This window comes from Heterocephalus glaber, unplaced genomic scaffold, assembly GCF_053883595.1.
Source record: "Heterocephalus glaber isolate CG9 unplaced genomic scaffold, H.glaber_assembly_v1.0 deba00001444, whole genome shotgun sequence".
NCBI lineage: Eukaryota > Metazoa > Chordata > Mammalia > Rodentia > Bathyergidae > Heterocephalus > Heterocephalus glaber.
The window spans coordinates 354824-376483 of NW_028258297.1; the positions used below are offsets into that span (position 1 = coordinate 354824).

At 57.5% G+C, this 21660-nt stretch overlaps 4 protein-coding genes across 9 annotated transcripts; 3 read left to right on the forward strand and 1 right to left on the reverse strand.

The window, feature by feature from the left end:
• Nucleotides 1-32: 32 nt before the first annotated feature.
• Tymp (thymidine phosphorylase) lies at nucleotides 33-5379 on the forward strand. 4 transcript variants are annotated; one of them, XM_021258711.2, is made up of 11 exons: nucleotides 33-147; nucleotides 475-695; nucleotides 850-1052; nucleotides 1441-1539; nucleotides 1917-2046; nucleotides 2350-2468; nucleotides 2817-2979; nucleotides 3063-3293; nucleotides 3398-3538; nucleotides 3621-3914; nucleotides 4512-5379. In XM_021258711.2, the coding sequence occupies exons 2-10, from the start codon at nucleotides 485-487 to the stop codon at nucleotides 3776-3778; spliced, it is 1455 nt and encodes a 484-aa protein (XP_021114370.1). In that variant the 5' UTR covers nucleotides 33-147; nucleotides 475-484; the 3' UTR covers nucleotides 3779-3914; nucleotides 4512-5379. The 4 variants fall into 4 exon arrangements, with proteins under 4 accessions (XP_021114370.1, XP_012927961.1, XP_087069735.1 ...); XM_087213609.1 differs by lacking the exon at nucleotides 33-147 and adding an exon at nucleotides 186-318; XM_013072508.3 differs by lacking the exon at nucleotides 33-147 and adding an exon at nucleotides 186-318 and having other exon boundaries at nucleotides 3621-3792.
• Sco2 (synthesis of cytochrome C oxidase 2) lies at nucleotides 4525-5379 on the forward strand. Its single transcript, XM_087213611.1, has one exon. The coding sequence runs from the start codon at nucleotides 4525-4527 to the stop codon at nucleotides 5323-5325; it is 801 nt and encodes a 266-aa protein (XP_087069737.1). The 3' UTR covers nucleotides 5326-5379.
• A 55-nt stretch (nucleotides 5380-5434) lies between these two features.
• Nucleotides 5435-16455, reverse strand: Ncaph2 (non-SMC condensin II complex subunit H2). Of its 2 annotated transcripts, none has more exons than XM_004845305.4 (20): nucleotides 16179-16455; nucleotides 11457-11558; nucleotides 10464-10519; nucleotides 10301-10385; nucleotides 10159-10227; nucleotides 9973-10052; nucleotides 9770-9891; nucleotides 9258-9344; nucleotides 8717-8859; nucleotides 7728-7799; nucleotides 7359-7425; nucleotides 7124-7231; nucleotides 6940-6993; nucleotides 6720-6790; nucleotides 6542-6635; nucleotides 6404-6469; nucleotides 6233-6288; nucleotides 6044-6145; nucleotides 5797-5946; nucleotides 5435-5729 (listed from the first exon to the last, which is right to left on the reverse strand). In XM_004845305.4, exons 1-20 carry the CDS (start codon nucleotides 16284-16286, stop codon nucleotides 5589-5591), a joined length of 1833 nt encoding a protein of 610 aa, XP_004845362.1. In that variant the 5' UTR covers nucleotides 16287-16455; the 3' UTR covers nucleotides 5435-5588. The 2 variants fall into 2 exon arrangements, with proteins under 2 accessions (XP_004845362.1, XP_021114367.1); XM_021258708.2 differs by having other exon boundaries at nucleotides 6404-6472; nucleotides 16179-16404.
• A 108-nt stretch (nucleotides 16456-16563) lies between these two features.
• Nucleotides 16564-20865, forward strand: Lmf2 (lipase maturation factor 2). 2 transcript variants are annotated; one of them, XM_004845308.3, is made up of 14 exons: nucleotides 16564-16789; nucleotides 17307-17560; nucleotides 17663-17691; nucleotides 17794-18011; nucleotides 18086-18264; nucleotides 18452-18593; nucleotides 18738-18872; nucleotides 18941-19046; nucleotides 19117-19213; nucleotides 19283-19465; nucleotides 19540-19708; nucleotides 19788-19899; nucleotides 19972-20068; nucleotides 20161-20865. In XM_004845308.3, the coding sequence occupies exons 1-14, from the start codon at nucleotides 16696-16698 to the stop codon at nucleotides 20461-20463; spliced, it is 2118 nt and encodes a 705-aa protein (XP_004845365.1). In that variant the 5' UTR covers nucleotides 16564-16695; the 3' UTR covers nucleotides 20464-20865. The 2 variants fall into 2 exon arrangements, with proteins under 2 accessions (XP_004845365.1, XP_087069734.1); XM_087213608.1 differs by lacking the exon at nucleotides 19788-19899 and having other exon boundaries at nucleotides 16601-16789.
• The last annotated feature ends 795 nt before the right edge of the window (nucleotides 20866-21660 follow it).

A 21660-nucleotide genomic window follows, 5' to 3' on the forward strand; every position in this document is an offset into this window, starting at 1 on the left:
CCTCTTTCTCTCTGCGCCGTTTCGCCAGAGCGGGGGGAAGGGTGCCCGGGCCGGCAGACGCGGAGGCCCTAGACCACAGGGGAGCCCGCAGGCCCAGCGCTCCCGCCCGGCAGTCCTGCGCTCGCCAGGCAACTCGGGATTGGCCAAGTGCGTGCGAGCTCTGCCCCCAGCCGCTAGGACTCTCCCAGATCTGACCTTCTGGCGGCCAGTGGCCAAGGTGTGCTCAGCACCTGCGTCTTGGCTCCTGGCGGCTGGCGACTCGGGGCAAACTGGAAAGGAAACTCGAGCCAGACGGGCGAGGGCTGCCGTGGTGAATAGGTACAGGCGGGATCGAGCTATGAGGCTGAGAAGTGGAAGCCAGTCACGGGTCAGAAGGGTGGACATCAGAGACACCGGAGCAGGGTCGGGACAAATGAACGTAGCCGCAAAGACACGGACACGGGGTCAGGTTCCAGGGTGTCTCCTTTCCCGCAGGCCCGGAGCAATGGCGGCCCGGGGAGCCTGGCCCCCACCTACCCCTGCGCTAGGTGGCCTCTTCGGGGTAGGGGGACGGGGACCTCCAGACCCTGCTCCAGAGCCCAAGCAGCTCCCGGAGCTGATTCGCAGGAAACGAGACGGAGAGCGTCTGAGTGAGGAGGATATCAGGCACTTCGTGCATGCGGTGGTGGAAGGCAGCGCACAGGATACACAGATCGGTATGTGGGGAGGGCTGGGCACCCGGAACCCCAACCTGGACCCTGGCACCAACTGCCCCACGGAACGTCCACCCCCAGGGATGCCACTGTGCCCCGCCACCAGCTCCAGGATGCCCATGCCATGGGCATACCCCCTTCATGTGTCCGCACCTAGGGGCCATGCTGATGGCCATCCGGCTTCGGGGCATGGATCTGGAGGAGACCTTTGCATTGACTCAGGCCCTGGCCAAGTCTGGGCAGCAACTGGAGTGGCCAGAGGCCTGGCACCAGCAGCTGGTGGACAAACATTCCACAGGGGGCGTGGGTGACAAGGTCAGCCTGGTCCTGGCACCTGCCCTGGCTGCATGTGGCTGCAAGGTTAGAGACCACCTCCTCTCCAGAACCTCTGACCCCAAGAGTCAGCAACCAGGCAACCCACAGGCAGCTCCCGACCTCAAGCCTGGCCCAGACAGATCCCACTTGTCCCACCCAACCCCAGAACAGAACTTGGGTCCTCCTCAAGCCCACACTAGGCCTCCTGGAATAAGACCAAGATACACAGAAATCTCCTTAGTCCTCTCTGTACCCTAGAGAGGACGCTAAGGGAAGAGCTGAGTATTCCTCTGTCCCTCAGACTTCTGTCTCCAGGGATGGGTCCAACTCCTACCCCACTGATACAATGACACACACACACCCCAGCCAGGACAATTTATTCTCCATTCCCTCTTCACTAGCTGGGAACCCACTTTGTATTCCTGCCGACCAGGTGCCAATGATCAGTGGACGTGGCCTGGGGCACACAGGTGGCACCCTGGATAAGTTGGAGTCCATTCCTGGATTCAGTGTCATCCAGAGCCCAGAAAAGGTACAGTCAGGCCACGGACTGGTCTTTGATGTGGGTTGACAGACATGGGCTGTAATTACTGAAGGATCACTGATAAGCACTTTATGGGGGTCTCTAGTGAGAATACTGATTATTGAAAGATTGACAGTCATTGACCTTGAGTCAGGGTCAAGAGAACTTTAACCAAGATCGTTCCTGGGGACTTGCTAATCATTAAAGGGCCATATACTTATCAGGAACCTTGCCGGGTCAGCAGAGTTATTTCTGAGAACTTAGCAGAATCATCTCTAGGTCACTGATACGCTGTGGTCACAGTTCTGAGCCTTTCCCAAGTCACTGATGAAGGCCAGTAATAGGGTCTTTCATAAGCTTTCACCTGCGGTGGGGGGTCTGACTAGATGCAAATGCTGCTGGAGCGAGTGGGCTGCTGTATCGTGGGTCAGAGTAAGGAGCTGGTCCCTGCGGATGGACTCCTGTATGCAGCTCGAGATGTGACAGCCACCGTGGACAGCCTGCCACTCATCACAGGTGACCTGACCTGACTCCAAGGACTCCCTTCTGCATGTAACAGACCCGATTTCCAACCTCACGGTCAGGGCCCTCTCACTATGGGTGACTAGACTGTAGGACCGCCTCCTATCACGGGTGATCTGACCCCAATGCCAGTATCCCCTTATCACAAGACGCCTGACCACCAATTCCTGGAGGTGGGCTGCCGAATACACAGAATACACAACCCGCTAGGCATGGCTACCCCCATCGAGGAGGCCAGCCCCTCCTCTCTGACCCCAGAGCGAGCATCCCCTGCCTGACCTCTCACCTCCTCCACAGCCTCCATCCTCAGTAAGAAGATCGTGGAGGGTCTATCCGCTCTGGTGGTGGATGTTAAGTATGGTGGGGCCGCAGTCTTCCCTGACCAGGAACAGGCCCGGGAGCTGGCAAGGGCACTGGTGAGCCCTGCCCCTCCCTGCTGGGCCTGACTTCCCTTGCACCTCTCTGTCTTTGCCCACTCAGCAGACTCTCCTCCACGGCCCACTACCCACCACTGTTGCCTAGTCAAGGCTGGCCTGGCTTGAGCCTTGATACACCCTCCAGGGGGTGCCCCTGCAACCCAATCCTGGGAAAAGGCCCTCCTGGTGCTCCCCCTCCCAGCCCCACCTGGCACAATGCTGATAGGTCCCTAGCCAAACCTTCCCCGACCTCCTCCTGGCTGGACTGGGACCCAGGGTGCGGCAGGGCTGGAGTATGATGGGCTACAGGAGGCCCAAGAGACGTCCATACGGAGCCTCCCTCCACAGGTTGACGTAGGGGCAGGCCTGGGGATGAGGGTGGCGGCCGCCCTAACCGCTATGGACAATCCTCTGGGCCGCAGCGTGGGCCACGCCCTGGAGGTGGAGGAAGCGCTGCTTTGCCTGGACGGTGCAGGGCCAAGGGACCTGCGAGACCTGGTCTCTCAGCTCGGTGAGCTTGGTGGAGAGGGCGGGGCCCGGGCTACAGGGCGCCGCACAGGACACCCCAGCTAAACCCGCCGCGACCGCCGGTAGGTGGCGCCCTGCTCTGGCTGAGCGGACAGGTGGGGACCCACGCGCAGGGCGCCGTGCGGGTGACCACGGCGCTGGACGACGGCTCTGCAAGGGGCCGCTTCGAGAGAATGCTCGCGGCGCAGGGGGTGGACCCAGGCCTGGCCAGAGCGCTGTGCTCCGGGACCCCCGCCCAGCGACGCCAGCTGCTGCCCCGCGCGCGCGAGCAGGAGGAGCTCTGTGCGCTAGAGGACGGTGAGGGCAGGACGGCAGCCCCCTCCCCAAACCCGGCTGGCCCCGCCCTCTCAGGCCCTTCCGCGTCGTTGGCCAAGCCCCCACTTCCCGCTCGCTCCCTGCAGGCACCGTGGAGCGCATCCAGGCGCTACCGCTCGCTCTTGTGCTGCGTGAGCTCGGGGCTGGACGCAGCCGCGCCGGAGAGACGATCCGGCTGGGGGTAGGGGCCGAGCTGCTGGTCGACGTGGGCCAGAGGCTGCGCCGCGGTAAGCCCTGCCTAGGACCTCGCGGTGTCGACGCCCCCGCCCGGCGCGGCGCCCTGACCGCGCGCCCTGACGCCCCCCGCAGGGACGCCTTGGCTCCGCGTACACCTGGACCGCCCGGCGCTTAGCACCCCGCAGCGCCACGCCCTGCAAGAGGCCCTCGTGCTGTCCGAACGCGCGCCCTTCGAAGCCCCATCGCCCTTCACCCAGCTGGTCCTGCCGCCGCCCGTCTCACAGTCCTAAAGCCGAGCAGCTCGGTAGGCTGGTAGCTTTGAGGGCGGGGTTGGGCACGTGATCTCCGCGGTTGCCCTTTGCGCAGGCTCAGCCCCTTCGGCGCATGCGTCCTGGCGGCGAACGTGGCGGCGAGTTCCGGCACTAGGTACTGACGTCTGGGCCTGGGAAGGGGGTCCGGGCCGGCCTCGCGGTTGGTGTAGCACGGGTTTCTAGTCCCGCGTACCCGCTGGGAGCTGCGCTTAGAAATACTTCTCACCCCAGGGTCCTTTCCAGAAGAGAAGTACTTTAGTGGGGGGGGGGGGTAGTGTGAGCTGAAGCGAGCCCCCGGAGAACCGGAATGCGGTGGGAAGAGGTTTACTTTTGGGGGTTGCAAACCAGTCCCTCAACGCCGTTCAGGAAACGGGTTTATCATAAGTATGTACATGGCTCGGGATCCTGGCGAGGTGTACATTGCTTCCTGTCAGGGAGATAAGCAGCTCTTGGTAGCAGGCACAGATCGGGCAGGGTGAGGCTAGCCAGCCTAGGGATCCCGTGTTAAAAGGACAGGAGTGACAAGTATGGCTTTGGACGTGCAGAAATTTGGCAACACCCAAGCTGGAGCTTTCAGCTTCAGAGGCGGACTCTGGCTTAGGGGAGCTGGCAGAGCCTGAGCTTGGAGCAGCAGGTCTCTGCAGAGACCAGGGGGCCCAGTTACCTTTTTGTCCCCTCCCTTCCAGTTCTTGACACCTTTGTTCTCTTCCAGGAGCATCAGGGCCATGTTGCTTCTGACTCGAGGGCCCAAGGCTTGGCCCAGGCTCTCTCTGCTCAAGCCCCCAAACCTCCCTAGGACCCTGAACGATGGAACCCTGTGTGAAAGAGCCCAGCACTTCTCAGGACGGGGCCCTGCAAAAACTGTTAGGCAGGGCCAGCCCTTAGGCCCTGGGCTTCGAACCAGGCTCCTGATCACTGCCCTTTTTGGGGTAGGGCTGGGTGGGGCCTGGCTGGCTGCCAGGGCTGAGAAGGAACGGCAGAGGCAACAACGTCGGACAGAGGCCCTGCGCCAGGCCAGTGTAGGCCAGGGCGACTTCAGTTTGCTGGACCACCACGGCCAGGCCCGCTGCAAGGCCGACTTCCAGGGTCAGTGGGTGCTGATGTACTTTGGCTTTACCCACTGTCCTGACATCTGCCCTGATGAGCTCGAGAAGCTGGTGCAGGTGGTACAACAGCTAGAAGCCCAGCCTGGCCTGCACCCCGTGCAGCCCATCTTTATCACCGTCGACCCTGCACGGGACGACACAGCAGCCATGGCCCGTTATGTGCAGGACTTCCACCCAAGGCTGCTGGGCCTGACAGGTTCTGCTGAGCAGGTGGCCCAAGCTAGCCGAAGCTACCGTGTATACTACAGAGCCGGCCCCAAGGACGAGGACCAGGACTACATTGTTGACCACTCCATTGCCATCTACTTGCTCAATCCTGATGGTCTCTTCACTGACTACTACAGTCGGGGAAGGTCAGCAGAGCAGATTGCAGACAGTGTGAGGCAGCACATGGCTGCCTTCCAAAGTGTCCTGTCCTGAACGGGGAAGCCTGGGCCCTGTCATTAAACAGGAAGTACTTGTGTACTGAGTCTGCAGGGGTGTGTGTGTGCAGTGTGTGCACGCGCGTGCAAAGCTCTGTACCAGCAGGCATTTTTCAAGGTTTTTTTTTAAGGGATAGGTAGAACAGTGACTCCACTTGATTTTCTGGGGCCAGCCAGGAGGGGGTGATGGAGCAAGCAGCCCCTTGGCACACAGGGTCCTGGGACAGGCTTCTCTACTACACAGCAGTTCCAGCTCCTCATTCAGGGCTGGGCCATCGATGGGGCCATATAGGTCTGGAAGCGCTTGTGGGCTCGCTGGTGTGTGAGCAATCTCAGGGACATGGTGTCCACGGCGGTCTCCAGCCCCGGCTGCTGACTGATCTCCACTGTGTAGTCATTGGCCTGCAGGGGCAAGGTATCAGCAGGGTCCAGCAATGATTTCCCCACCTGTGTGACCTAGGCCACTCACCAGCTGCAGCGAGGCCAGCATGGAGCGACACACCTCGAAGGCAGGCTGGCCAGCCACCAGTTCCGCAAAGGGACACCACTCGTTGAGCTGGGGAAACCGTGAGACCACCTGGTCCCCATAGGTGTGGATGTCAAAGGGCTCGTGCTGCTCCTGAACAGGGGAGGGGTGCGTTGATGGTAGGGAGGGAGAAGCCCTGGACACGCCCTGGGTAGGCAGCTCCAGCTCCCAGGTTATACCCACCCCTTACCTGCTCCTGTAGCAGAGGCTGGATGGTATCCTCCCAGTCCCTGATGCGCTGGTTCAGCTCTGTCTCCTGGACAAACTTCTGGGAGGTAGCAATGAAGAGCTCCTAGGGCAGGACCAGCAGGGGTTGCCACCCTGACCTGGAGAACCAGGGTGCCCTCACCCAGCTCCCCGCCCCCACATCCAAACTTACCACATTCCTCCGAACCAGCTCCTCATACCTCAGCGACTCTGGCATGGCCTCTGCATCTGGGAAGGGCCAGCCGTGAGCTGCTGCAGCTGTGAGCTGCTGCAGCTGTGGGCTGTCCCACCTCCCCTCCCACAGCTTCTGCCCCCCCAGCACACCCTGGCCAGCTGGACCTACCCAGGTCACTGGCATCCCCCGCCTTTGCTCCCTCAAGCTCCTCATCCTCAGGCTCTAGAAAGTCATCTGCTGGGACACGAGAGGCCCATCAGCTGGCAGGCGGTTCCAAGCCCTGCCCCACCCCCGGCAGGCACCCACCAGCTGCCCCCAGGTCCTCCAAGGCCTCCTCCAGGTGGTCATCCTCGGCAGACCACGTCCCCTCCTCGGCCCTCGGCAGCCACTGCTCAGCCGTCTGTCCATAGAGAGGTCTGTGAGGTCACTGTCGCCTCCCATCAGGGCCCCACAGAGTCCCAGACTCTGGTGGCGGAGTACTTGCCTGCTGCCTCTGCAGCTTCCGGAGGGTCTCCAGCTGCTGACTCACATGGTTCCAGTACAGGACCTCCATGTCTGCGGACAAAGCCTCATGAGGGCTCCTGTCCTGCCCAGGCTTTTACCAGTCTAGCCAGGGCTTTGGGTGACCCCAGGGCAGGGGGTGTGGGATGAAGAGAGCAGAGTAAAGACTCCTCCCTGAGCACATCCACATGTCCTGGCCTCACCTGCAAAGGTGGGACCCTTTCGCCGGGTCCTCCTGCTGTCGGCATGGTCAGCATCTGCGAGGGAACTCAGTTAGCAGGAGTCAAGCTAAGGCCCTGACCCCCACTGGCAGGGGCTGCTCTCAGCATCCAGATAAGGGTGAGACCCTCTTCCTCAGCCCAGGTGGATGGGGTGTGTCCCACTCACAGGCAGCCAGGTACCACTGGTGGAAGTCCTGTAACTTGGCAGCACCCTTCCTCTTACGCTTCTGTCCTGGTGTCTCCTCCACGCAGGGGGGCACAGAGTAAGGCTTACCTGGGGGCAGATAGGCCGTCTCAAAAGCAGCCATGGATTAGGGTGCAGGGCTCACCCCTATCCCATTATCTTGTGCCCCAGCAAACCTGGTCAGGGGACCTGAGTGCAGGTAGCCATACCCAGTTACCTTTCTTGAAGGGCTTAGAGTCCAGGGAGTTGAAGGGGTCCAGGCTCTGCCAGGGGTCTGGGGCCTCCTAAGCACAGCACAAGCACACCCTAAGGGGGAGTAGGGGCTGCACACCTTCCCTCCCAAAGCCCAGAAACCAGGTCCAATCACAGCCCCGGAATCCAACCACACTCAACCCAGGATCATAAAGGGTGGTACTCGAGGGACATAGCCCAGAGCTGCACAGAGGGGACTTCAAATTCTGGAAGATTTCCTTGAAGAGTGCAAAGGGCCACATGCTCAAGCTAAGATGTTGAGGCACCGAAGACTGCCAGGTGGCATCCTTGCACACACACCCCTGCAGGGCACCTGGGTCCTGACCCCCCTCACCTTCATCCGGGACACAGGTTTTGGGGCCACCTCTCGCTCCCGCAGCATGTGCCTCCTGGGTGGGGTGACACTCTGCAAAGAAACAGGCTACCATGTCCCCTTTCCTGCCCCTTGTCCACCCAAGGCACTGCATACCCCATTAGCTTGGCCCTGGGGTTCATGTCAAGAACGTTGTGGGGACCTTTGGGACAAGAAGTTCAAACAGTCAGAAGACTGAAAGTGAAACCAAAAGCCCTAAGAAACACTTTTGAACCTACAAATAGCTGCTGCAAAACTTCTTAATCATATAATAAAAAGCTGGGCAAAGTGACACATCCCTGTAATCCCAGCATTTAGGGAGGCTGAGGCAGGATTGTAAATTTGTCCAGCCTGGGCAATTCAGCAACAACGTGTCTCAAGGGGCTGGAAATGTAGCTTGGTGGTAAAGCACTCCTGGGTTCTATCCCTAGTACCACCAAAAAAAGGACAAAAATCCATCTAGCATTAAAAGATGTTAACATTTCCTCCGACATACAGCCAGCTGTTTTCTCAGGGTCTCTCACATGCTAAGCAAGACCTCTGCTACTGAGCTACATCCCCAGCCTAGATGTTGCTTTGGTTCTGTTTTAGTAGGTAAGGAGGATTTCTTAGCTCTACACTTGGAGACTGGACCCTTGGTAGTTGATGGAGGCACCACAGCCCTCCAGATCCATCCTGCCAGCCTGACCACAGGGGGCCCACAGAGCCTTGGAGAGGAGCTGCCAGACTTTCAACACCAGCCCAGCCCTCAGCCCTGAGGAACAGCTGCTCAGAGAGGGGAGGAACATGAGAGCTGCTGTCAAAAGGCTGACTGAAGATGGCCAGGCCAGGATAGGGCTCCAGGAGCCTGGTGTACAAAGACCAGAGAGAAGGGGCAGAAACCAGCAGGCCCAGGGCCAAGGCCACTGCACGGTCCTCCCTATGTAAGGGTGACTCAGCCCCAGGGCAAGGCACCCTTTGTGGGGTCCCACCTGCTGCGGGCTCGTGGGCTCCTTGGGCTCCTCGGGCTCCAGAGCAGCCCTGGGGGCCGCAGCCTCTGGAAGCTCTACTGCCTCCTGTGCATCTGCGTCATCCTCATTCCCAGTGCTGAGCACTGGACCTTCTGGAGCGGTGCCTGGGCAGGGAACAAGAGACCAGTGAGCCCAGGAGCTGATGAGGCTGCCTTGGCTGATGCCGGGGAGCCCAAAAGGCCCCCCAACTTCTTGGCGTCATTGCTAGTATATGGAGACCAAAGGAGGGCCTAACACTGTCACACTGGCAGTCACCTTATTCCTTAGCAGACATTCCTCTTCCCATGATGCCATCTACCTCTGCCCAGAGGAGGCCCAGGAGAGCAGTCAGAGAGTGGTGGCTGAGGCCCAGTGAGTAGCCAGCCCCAAGTCTGTCTGTTCCCACCAAGGGCCAAAGAGCAGGGATCAGGCAGTGTGGGCTGGGACGCAGAGAGCAGCCCGCCTGGGCCTGTCCACCCAGCCTGCCTCCCCGCCCCTCCTCAGCGTGCCGGTCCCTTCTCACCTGGCTCCTCCTGGCAGAAGCCAACCACAGGATCAGGACTGCTGCACCCAGAGACTTCCATTGGCTGCTCCTCAGCCCTCCTGGCATCTGGGAGATGGGGAGTAGACAGGGTCCCTACGTGGTACCCAGCAAGCCCCTCCAGGGGGCTAGCAGAGGGCAGAGCCCCACAGTACCCAGGCCCCAAACTGAGACCAGCTGTGATCTCGTCAGCTGGCAAGTAAGGCCCAGAAGGGGCTGGGGATTTAGCTCAGTGGTTTCGCCTGCCTCGAAGGCACAAGGACCTGAGTTCGATCCCCGGTACCAAAAAAAAAAAAAAAAAACCAACAAATAAGCCACAGAAAAGATGAGAGAGAGGGACAAGCTCCAGGCAGCATGTCCGCTGTGAAGCAGGCACCCAGGGAGAGGCAGCTCCTACGACCAAAGCTGATAAGCAGAGGATACCTGACAGAAGCCCCCTAAAAACATCTTTGACACATTCCTTCCCACCAAGTCCCCCGTACCCACAACCTCACCCTTCTGACTCTGTGGCATGAGGCACAGGCCAACTGGCTCCAACATGAAGGCCCCTCTTGGGTGGGGGGTGCAGGTGTTCATCCTGAAGTCTTTCCGGCTGGCCAGGACCTCACCCTGACGGCTGTACTGGCAAAACATGCCTGCTGTAGAGACCCTTCTCAAGCAGGCCTCCCTCCTCTGCATGGCTGGGCTTGGCACATACCTGTACAGGGGGCAGTTGTTCTTCTCCACCTCATCGGGGGCCACCAGGGCCATGGGCAGGAGGGGGATGATCAGCACCTCCTGTGGGCAGCCAGGGGTTGGGGCTGAGATGTGCAACAGCGCCCTCCACACTCAGCTAGATTAACACGGCCCCAGGAGCACGCTGGCCCCACCCCAGCCAACTCACGCTGGGTGCCTGGTCACTCCTCAGATTCACACTGGCCCGGGACTCGGGGAAGTTGTCCAGCGACAGAAACTGTGAGAGACAGTAAGAGCTCTCGCCAAGAGCAAAGGCGGGCACCTGGGGCAGGGGCCATGAGTCCACTCACCTCATCCTCTGCCTCATGTAGTGCCTTGGAGTTGGAGGCCCCACCAGCCCCATCTTCCTGCCCTGAAGAGAGTTGCTTGGCCCGCCTGTGAGAGAGCAACCATGAGCACCCAGGAAGCTGCAATGTGAAGGCCCCTGCCTCACACTCTGTCTCCAGCACTCACCGCTTGCCAGAGATGAAGTCAAGAGCCTGGTAGACCAGCGAGTAGAGGTACTCTACCTGGTGACACAGGAGGCAGAAAGGACACGTGAAAGGGGGGCCGCTCACAACAGCGCTGCCCTCCCAGAGGCCCTGCCAACCTTGCCACCCAAGTAATTCTCTGGTCAAACTGGCAGTCTCATCAGAATTACTCCATCAGCTGAGGACACCTATTCCTCTCCTGTGCCCTCTACCTCCCCAAGCAGTAAGCACAGCCTCAGTGCATGTCACCATGGGGCACCATGGAGCGCCACAGTGTGCCTCTCGGACCTGGGCCCTCATCCTGACACCCGCTGCTCTTCTGCTTGCAGACTCCAACCCAGGGCATCCATGCTAGCATCTCTTCCTTGGATCCTTGGCGAAGCCGTCCCATCCCCAGGATTCCCATGGGTCACTGCCAGCCCCATCACAGCTTAAGCCATGGCTGGCCTGCTGACATCCTTCACCTCCCAGGAGGTCCCACCGCTAAGCTGAGGGTTGAAGTTTTTTGTTGTTCTTTTTTGGGGTTTTTTTTGAGACAAGGTCTCACTATGTAGCCCAGGCTGGCGGCAGACATGCAGTCTTCCTGCCTCATCCTCACAAGTGCTGAGGGTTGGAGTTCTGAAGCATTCACAGGTGAGGGACGAGGAAGGCAGAGTATGTGCACAGCCATGTAACATGACCCCTTCTTCCTGGCTGTGCCATTTTTTATTACTTTTTAATTTGTATTTTCTCCACTGCTGGGGATGGAACCCAGGACTTCATGCACAGTAGGCAAGCACTGTACCACTAAGTTATACCCAAGCCCAGACATTTTAAACCCAAGTTTAAGTACAAGGTGTGAAGGAATAAGGGTTGAGGCCTGCGGCGCTGGCAAGGTAGGTCAGACAGGATGAACACTGCCAACAGTCCCAGCAGGAGAGCTGACCACAGTCCTATTGTCATAAAGTGCGAAGCCCAGTAGCCAGATGGGGCCCACCTTCTTACTGTAGACACAGGCTGAGCCCTGGATCAGCAGCGCTGCCTCAATGAAGTTCATTGTGGTTTTGCCTTCATCAAACGAAATGCAGATCTGGTCCAGCTGCAAGAAACGACACCAGTGCAGGGGAAGTCAAGGCCCAGGCTGTGCTTCCATCCCCCACCGCAGAGAAGTGGCCCCAGCCCACCACGTTACCCAAGTCCCCTCTTCATGAGGCACATCTTCCACCAGTGCATTTATTTTTATACCCTGTGCCCAAGCTACCAACATACGCCAACAACTCCCAAACTCATCTGCAGACCATCTTCTCCCCAAAGCTCTGGAACTACATTTACAGCAGCCCACTAAGGATCTCCAGAGATCAAAACACTTCCACAATTTTTTATTTTTGGTAGGTACTGGGGTTTAACAACCCAGGGCTTCCCACATGCTAGACCCTCTTACTGAGCTGTACCCCCAAGCCTTCAAACATTTTGTCTCCATACTTAACTCAAGATCTTCCCCACAAAGCTGGCCCCTCTCAGCAAGCAACACTGAAGCCTCCACATGTTTTTTCTGAGCTCTTTCATCTGTCTGCCTGGTACACATGCCCCCAAGTGTCCCTGGTGAAACTTGCAGGGTCTCCCTCACTGCTGGGGGCCTCCTTGTTACCCCATCAGTGTGTCTTGTTGTGCTATATTTTTGGGGGGAAAGGTCTCACTGCATAGTTCAGAATGACCTTGAATTCATTATGTACCCCAGGCTAGCTTTGAATTTGCAGCAGTCCTCTTGCCTCAGCCTCCCAAGTGCTGGGATTATATGGGTGCACCACCATGCCCAGCTTACTGCACTGCTTTTTTTTTTTTTTTGGTACTGGGGATCGAACTGGGGACCTTGCGCTTTGGAGGCAGGCACCAGAACCACTGAGCTAAATCCCCGGCCCTGCACTATTTTTTATTTTAATGGACTGTGAGCAGTACTAAGACAACTCCAGCCTCTAGTTCAGTGCCTGACACCATTGTCCAGTAAATACCTCATGAGCTAATGAAAAGATAACATCAAAATTAAACCTGAGAAATAAACAGAAACTCACCAGACAGGTGAAAGGAATGGTATTTTAGGAAGAACAATGACCCATGCAAAGGGAATCAGCAGAGTCAGGATACAACTACACACTTAAGAAAATGAGTATTACACAAACATGGCCAAATGTAGGGTGCTGGACAGACAAGATATTGGGCCCAGTGGCAGAAGAGGAATATCCAGGAGGAAGTCACCAAAAACAAGCTATGTCCACTAATTCTCTATAGTCCACAGAAGTGTGAGACTACAAAGTGGCCAGAACCTGAGAGCCTGGCCTGAAGGGAGAGGAGGTGCATGAAGCCCTGCAAGCCAAGCTGAAGAAAGGGCCCTTCCCTTAGACAAATCTCAGCCCAGCCCACTCATGGGCTCCAGGACATCACATACGGTCTCACAGCTTCAGGTTGAACCTCCATCTAATCCCAAACCCATATATCCAACTGTCTTCTTCCGTCACTCAGATGTCACGACCAAGATTCACAATGAACAAGTCTACACTTAAGTCAGGGCAGCCCCCAACCCACTGCGCAGAAACCCAGGGGTTTCCTTCCCTCCTTCTCTCACCTGCCCATTCAATAGAGGCCCAGTACCCTGCCAATTCCATGCTTCTCTCCGGTGACTGGTCTGGCCCAGCCCCGACTTGTGCACTAACAGGGTTCTTCCTATCTCTCACTCCCTTCCCAGCTACTCTTCACTGCCAAGTGCTTCACTCAGAACCCTAACAGCACCACTCTTAGGAAAAACCCAAAGTCTTAAAGAGCTCCTACAGGAGGCCTCCATACTCACCAGTCTCCCTCTCTAGCTCCAGGCCCAGCAGCCACATGGGTCCACTTTCAGGCCCACCACTGAGCCCAGTGCCTTCCCACCTCAGAACCTTCAGCACTGTGTCCCCTCTGCATGGAACATTCTTCAGCTCAAGAATAAGGCAACTCGTTTACCCCAAACAAACTAAGTCTTCCAGTCAAAGTCTTCATACAATGCTAAACTTTTCTCTCACGCCTGTCACAAGCTTATGACAACACAACACACACAGTGGTGCAAAGTGGACCTGTCCTGCCCACCATCAGCTGTGACTCTGGGCACACCCCTAATCCTGCTAGTGCCTCTTCAAATAGTTTTTGTGAGGATTACAGGTACTTCTATGTGTAAAATATCAAAAAAAAAAACAAAAACACCAAAACAGTGCTTGGCCAAGTAAGCACCAGATGCATGACATTTACAATCTTATTTGGCTGCTGTATTAGGACTCATGTTCCCATGAGAGTAAAGTCCCACCAAAGCACAGATTATTGTTTGCTTTACTCACTTTTTGGTTTTCTTTTATTTGAGACAGAGTCTCTATGTGTAGTTCAGGCTGTCCTTAAACTAGTGGCAATCCTCCTGCCTCAAACTCCCAAGTGCTGGGTTTATAGCCATGCACCATCAGGCCCCACCCTTTACTCACCATTATTTTCTCAAGAGTTTAATATGGTTCTTGGCACACAGGAGATACTCAGTAATAAGAAATAAATACATGGATGAAGGAGGATAAGATCACAAGATGTGTTAGAAATAAAGAATATTCTGGCCCACTATGCTCTCTTTTTTACAGTGGTTGCTTTCACCATGTACAGTGTACTTCTTTTCCTACTTTTAATTGGCCCTCACTCAGCACATCATGTTTCTGATCCCACCTTTAATAAATGTAAAACATTGCTATCTTTAAAAGAAAAATTTAAAAAGAACTTTCTGGTAATAAAAAGAGAAAAAAGGCTAAAGTAGCAGCCACAACTCAGGACCTCAGGGGCAGGGAAGGTTTGGAAGAGCAGTCATAGGAAGCAAATGGAGAATGGACCAAGCCAGGAAATGGACTTTCCAGGTGCCCCCAGGACCCTGCTCCATGCAGGAACCTGAATGTACAGTAGCTTCACCTGGCACAGTTCTCTGCATTTTGGCAGCAGATGTGCATCAGAGCAGAGATGATCAATCATCAGATCACGCATTCACTTGACATTTACTCTGCATCTATTATGTGCCAGGCACTCTACTAAGCAGAAGGAAAAGAGCGTATACATGGTCCCTGCCCTTGCAGAATTTATTTTCAAGGTTGAAGACAGGCCACAAACAAGGAAATAAGTGGAAGAATGGCTTGTGATAAACATTCTAATGTAGATAAGTGCCATCACAGAGCTCAGGAATTTTTTTTTTTTTTAATTTTTATTTTGGTATGGGGGATGGCACTCGGGACCTTGCACTTGTGAGGCAGGCAGCAACACCACGGAGCTAAATCCCCAGCCCTCAGGACTATTTTAGATAAGATAGTGGGGCTGTCATTTAAGCTAAGACCTAAGGATGAAAAGGACTTGGAAGACTACTTCCAGTGAGAGCAAAAAGTGTGAAGATTTTCGGCCAAAAATAAGCTTGGGACGCCGTAGGCTGACAGCTTCAAAAGAACAAGGTAGACAACAGCCTGAAATAGGGCAAAACCAGTGGAGAGGGTCAGACTCAGAAGAGAAAGCTTGGATTTTATTCTAAGGTCAATGAAAACCCACTAAAGGGTTTTAGTTTGGGCAGTGCTTTGCCCTGATTTTAATTGTTGAGAGAGTCACACTTGCTGCTGAGTGGAACACAGATCGGATCAGGCCAGAAAACCAGTAGGGAGCACTAATGGTAAGGTTTTAAACAGATCCAGGCCTGAGCCATAGAAGATGCACAACAGACGAGTTTACCTGATATGCTGGTGGTGTACCTTATAGAATTCAGGGGTGAACCCAGTGTGAAGTTTGCAGCTCCACTACCAGTGCCTTTCAACTTTCGCTTTCAGTGGAACAACGGTGCCATTTACTGAGATGGAGAAGATGGGGTCTGAGCAGAAAGATGAAGAGCTCCTCTGTAAGTCAAATCTGAGATGCTCACATTACATGTCAGTGAATGTCAAGAGAGCACCTGGGTAATAACAGATCTGGAGGAACAGAGGCTGGAACAGAGGCACAAATCCGGAAGTTCTCATAAAGCCATACCATCACTGTTTCAAAAAGAAAGGTGTCCTCAACCCTACAAATGCTGCAAAACTGCATAAGATGACATTTCTAGTGTCCCTTGGATTTGGTAAGATGGATGTCACTACTGATCAAAACAGAGATGTGTAAGTATTCACTAGTGAAAGCCAGATTATGCTGGGTTGAGGAGTGGAAATGAAGTGCAGAAACAGAGCTGACAGCTTCTTAACATGTCTAGACGCATGTCAAATGTGGAAGAAATAAAATGCTAACAGGGTTGGGTCGGGGATTTAGCTTAGTGGTTCCAGCGCCTGCCTCGCAAGCGCAAGGTCCCGAGTTTGATCCCCGGTACCAAAAAAAAAAAATGCGAACAGAATCAAATATGGACCTAGCTTGAAAATCCAAACAACCCTTTCTTATATTGCGATCCAGGTCTCTCAAACATGCACACAATAACTAAACGGAAATGTGTCCCCGTCTATTCCGCTACACTAGAGACCTGGGCAGGTCTCCATCAGGTCAGTCGCCGTCATCGATCGCTAACCAGAACTGCAATGACAGCTCCAGACGCATCCAGCGAGGGATGGTTTCGAGAAGCAGGACTGGAATCCGGGAAGAGAGCGAGCCTGAAGACGAGCTCAGAGGCCACGACCTGCCGCCTGCGCGCGCCACCCCGCCACCTCACCTCCTCCAGGTACTCGCCCAGCTGGGCCGCCACGTCCACCTCCCAGTTCTTGGTGAGGTCGCGGATGGGCTGCAAGAGGTGAGCGAAGCGCGCCTCCACGTCCTCCATGTCAGGGAGGGGCCGGGCGGCCCGGGCCTTCAGCGCTGGCTTCTGACAGCGCCCGCCGCGGCCTCAGCCCGCCACCAGCTCTGGCGCCATTTTGCTGTTCCCGCCCAGGAAGTAAGTAAACTGAGCGCCAATTTACGTACATGCCAGCCACGTATCGTTGCGTTTCTGTGACGTAACACGGGCCTGAGGCGCCGGGAGGGCGGGGTCATGCCGGGCAGGGGCTAGAGCGGCGGCGGGAAGGGCGGAAGGGGCGGGGGAGGGGCCAGAGTGCGGGGGCGGGACTACGGCCGAAACCACCGCCCTCAGCGGCGGGCGGGGCTGTGGGGCTGTGGGGCTGTGGGCCTGTGGGGCGGGGTGGGATCGCGGAGCCACCTGATCCGGGCTGCGCTCCGTCCGCCGCGTAGTGGACATGGCGGGCTCTCTGCTCCCGCAGCAGCTCTTTCTCCAGGGCGTGGCTGCCGTCTTCATGTTCGCCTTCGCTTCTCTCTACACGCAGATCCCGGGTGAGGGCCCGAGAGTGGGACTATCCCCGCGTAGGGCACCCCCCCAATCCGCGCGGGGCCCTGCATCGTCTCGTGGACCGACCTCGCGCTCCGGCCTTTTGGAGCGGACGTGAGCTCCAGGCCTAGGCGCAAGCATGGGGGGCAGTTGTTTGGCGGTAGGAAGACGTGCTTTTCCCGCGCCCCTAGAGATTTTTCTAGGCATGGGGACAGAACCCTAGGGCGATGGGAGACATTTCTGCCCGGACGTAGTGGGACAGGAGAGGGAACTAGGTTCTGCTGGGCCGGAGGTGCTGACCCAGGTAGCGGGACAGGCATTTAGGATCTGGGGTGGGTATCAACAGCTCTGGCCGGAAGGAGCTTGTCCCTACCCCGGTTAGGCAGTATCTGCTGACCGGTCTGGAGTAGGGGTCATCTGCGGGCTCTCCCTGGGGTGAGGGGCATCTGCCTTCCCTGACTCGGGGTGCATTGAGTCTGGGAGGGCAGTGTCCGGGCCTGGCGCCGACATACCTTCCCATAGGCCTGTATGGCCCGGAGGGCATCCTACCTGCAAGGAGAATGCTGCGGCCACAGGGCAAGGGGCGCTGGCAACAGCTGTGGGAGACCCCAACGCTGCTATGGGAGGCACCAAGGCTGGGACTGGACACAGCCCAGGGCGTGGAGCTGCTGAGCCTGCTGGGCACAGTGCTGGCCCTGGGTCCCCTGCTCCTTCATCGGCTACGCCACCCCCTCATTTATCTGCTGCTCTGGGCTGCTTACCTGTCCGTCTGCCAGGCAAGTGGGACCCTTGTCATTCCACTCGCATCCTACTTGCCTGCTGCTGCCTCGCCTCACTGGCAGACATACCCTGCTCCCTGACAGCCCTTCTCTCCACAGGTGGGCCAGGTGTTCCTCTATTTCCAGTGGTGAGTGACTCTGGCCAGGGTGGCTGCCTGCCTTTCCTGGAAGGCCCTCTGAGGGAAACAGCCCTGGAGAGGGGTTCCTGGTGCTATTTCTTCTCCCCACAGGGATTCCCTGCTGCTAGAGACAGGCTTCCTGGCTGTGCTGGTCGCCCCTTTGAGGCAGCCCTCTGGCCGAAATCAGGCTCCCCAGGGCGGGCTGGTGGGGGCCTCTGCCTACAAGAGCCTCCCCTTCTGGCTCGTGCGCTGGCTGCTGTTTCGCCTCATGTTTGCCTCGGGTGTGGTCAAGCTGACCAGCCGCTGCCCCGCATGGTGGGGACTCACAGGTGAGTGTCCTGGCCTGGAACTGGGGTGGCCTGGGGGCTCCACACAGCCCTAACCACCCACCTGTGCCCTGAAGCCCTCACCTACCACTACGAGACACAGTGTCTGCCCACACCTGCTGCCTGGCTTGCACACCACCTGCCCGTCTGGCTGCACAAGCTCAGCGTGGTGGCCACCTTCCTCATCGAGATTGCAGTGCCCCCTCTGTTCTTCGCCCCTATTCGCCGCCTGCGCCTGGCCGCCTTCTACACTCAGGTAGGAGGGGTACAGGGCAGCGCTGGCAGGCGAGTGGCTGCTGCTGTCAGGGAAACCTCACAGGCAGAGGGTGTATTACTCAGGGTGGGCAGATGTGTGTCGTACAGCCACGCTGAGGGAGGTCTGTTTCTGTGTTAGTGGAGCTAGGACATGGCTCTTGAGAGCTTCAAGGGCAAACCTTCCCCAGGTGCTGCTACAAATCCTGATCATCATCACCGGCAACTACAACTTCTTCAACCTGCTCACGCTGGTGCTCACCACCACCCTCCTGGACGACCAGCATCTGGCTGCTGAGCCTAGCCCCTGCCACCCCAGGAAGATGCCCACCTGTGAGTGTCGGGCTGCTTCCATCCTCACATCCCCACCCTTTAGTGTATCTCCTTTGTTCTAGCACTCCCTGAAAGACCCACACCCCAGCTTCCCCATCCCCGGGCTGTGGACCCTCTGCCATCCTTTGACTGTCTTGCCCACAGCCTGGCCTAGGGCCCTGCTGACCAAGCTATCCCTGCTACTGGAACTGGCCGTCTACGGGACATTGGCCTATGGCACCGCACACTACTTTGGCCTGGAAGTTGACTGGCAGCAGCGCATGGTCCACTCCAGAAGCAGTGAGTGCCAGGTGGGGGCCCAGGATGGGGGCCAGGCCAGCCCTCCTCATGTTCCCTTCCCTTGGCAGCCTTCACCTTCCACCAGTTCTCGCAGTGGCTGAAGATGGTGACTCTGCCCACGATGTGGCTAGGCGCTGCCTCCCTGACCTGGGAGCTGCTGGCTGCCCTCTGGGGGTATGTGCCTGTGGCAGGGGGTGAGGACCCATTCCCAGGGCAGTCTGATCACACTTGGCCTTGTCCCCAGGTGGGTGCAGGTTCAGGGGTGGCTGCGGAAGGTCTGTGCTGCGATCCAGCTCTGCGTCTTGGGCACTACCACGGTGGCCCTGTTCCTGATCAGCCTGGTGGGTGGCACAGCAGGGTGTGGGGCTGGAGGGGCCCGGAGGGCAGCGCTGAACCTCTACCCGCCACAGGTGCCGTACTCCTATGTGGAGCCTGGGACCCATGGGCTCCTCTGGTCTGGGGCTCACCACCTCTTTGACACCATGGAGCACCTGCAGCTGGCCAACTCATATGGCCTCTTCCGCCGGATGACTGGTCTGGGTGGGCGGCCTGAGGTGGTGCTGGAAGGCAGCTACGATGGACACCACTGGACAGTGAGCCTCCCAGGGCCTGGGGGTCACAGGGACCCAGGCCAGCCAGCCCAGCTGACCTGGGCTCCACCTGGCAGGAGATCGAGTTCATGTACAAGCCCGGAAATGTGAGCCGCCCACCCCCCATCGTGGTGCCCCACCAGCCACGCCTGGACTGGCAAATGTGGTTTGCAGCCCTGGGCCCGCACACACACAGTCCCTGGTTTACCAGCCTAGTGCTCCGCCTGCTGCAGGGCAAGGAGCCAGGTGAGAGGAGCAGGGAGGGCGGGAGAGGGGTGCAGAGCCTGTGTTCTACAAGCCGTGCTGAGTCCCATCCCCCTCATAGTGGTCCGCCTGATCCAGAATGATGCTGCCCAGTACCCCTTTCATAAGCAGCCACCCACCTATGTCCGAGCCCAGCGCTACAAATACTGGTTCTCTCATCCCGGGGAGCAGGGGTAAGGCTGGGTGCTGGGCAGGGTGCTGGGGTGGGGCTTGGGCCAGGTGCTGAGGATCCAGTCCCGTTGCAGCCGGTGGTGGCACCGCCAGTGGGTGGAGGAATTCTTCCCACCTGTGTCCCTGGGGGACCCGACCCTGGAATCACTGCTGCGGCAGTTTGGGCTTAAGGTAGGAGGGCGTGGACGCGGCTGGGGGAGGTGGTGGGGGACTCCCGCCGGCAGGGGCCCACCCTATGGGCACCTTCCTCCATCTGCTCACAGGACAAGACCCCGCCCCGAACCCGCAGCTCTAGCCATGCGCTGGCCCGGGCCCTTCACTGGGTGCGGACCCAGCTGTCTTCCCTGGAGCCCCCCAACCTGCTCTGGGGGCTCCTGGGAGCTGTGGGTGCTGTGAGAGTCGTGCAGGCCCTGCTGGCCTCCTCATCGCCCCAGTCCTTCCTCATGAACAGAGAAGAGAAGCACAAGCTGATCCCCAAAAGGGAGTCAGGAGCTGCATCCACACCAGCCACCCCCACCCCCAACAACTGCAGCAGTGGCTCCCGGCCACCCCGGTGGAAAAAGTAGCTGCATTGTCACATGTTCCCAGAGGGTTAGGTCCCTACAAAGCTCTGACCTGCAGCAGGACACAGTCTTGCCATGGTGCCTTAGCCAATCCTGCTGGGACCACCAGAAACTGGGGTAATACTTAAGGAAGGTGCTGGGTGCTGCCTGAGACTGACTTGCAGCCATTGGCCCAGGAGGTGGCCTGAGGTCCAGCCCAGTATCCTTGCTAGGACATCATGGGAAGCACATCCCCTGCCCCAGGCTGAAGAGGTCTGAGTCAGGAGTCCCTGACCACAGCCAATCTGGAGGGGATAAGGAGGCTTGCTGAGGATGACAGCAGAGAAGGGGTCACCTGCATTGTCATCTCCAGACAGCCTGCTCACCTTTGGATCCAGGAATCAATAAAAGAATCCTTGGAGCTTAGCTGTGCTGGTGTTTCCTTCCTGCTGGGCAGCCCTGAGGACGGCAGGCATGGCTGGGCACCATCAGCAACCTGGATTAATGGGCACCTCTTTGCATGTCTGCAAAACGGACACAGCCTCAGGACCAGCACAGTCTGGTGTACTTGGCACTGTAGGGCCACAAGGCCATCGGTGGACCACAGGCTGAACGGTCAGAGGCCATAGAACTCTATGACCTCCCTCCTCATCCACTTCCTGGTCCTGACAAGGACGAAAAGAGTCCAGGTGGCCAAGGGGTAGAGGAGAGGCTGAGAGAGAAAGGAGAGAGGGTACAGAGGCCTAGATCCGGTTGATGGAGGAAAGGTTCCTCCAGCACCTCTACCCTGCCCGGGAAGAGGACAGCAGTGGAAGCAGGGGTCAGGGCACTGGCCATATTCCCAGTTGGGGTCAGGTCATCTTATCAGGGGCTGTCTCCCTCCCTGGGAACTCAGCACAGCTTCCTGTTCCCCTGGCTTTGGCCTCTGTCCACACCTGCCCTGTGCTTTCCCTCATGGGCTCCTGGACAGCTCCATGTCCCCAGCTCAGCTCAACGCCAACCCATTCAGCTGTAGCCACCGTACTGTGCCTTGCAGGCTTTCACGTACCTGCGGGGGCTCTTCCGTGGAGTCAGCCAGCCAGCAGCTGGCACTGGCTTAAAATATGGCAACAGACTTAAAATTCAAACACTCATCTTTTCGGCTCAGTTTGTAAGTCTGCTAGGTTTTCTGTAGCTGCTTTCTTTTTCTTTTCTTCTTTTAGATAAATTTTATTTTATCCC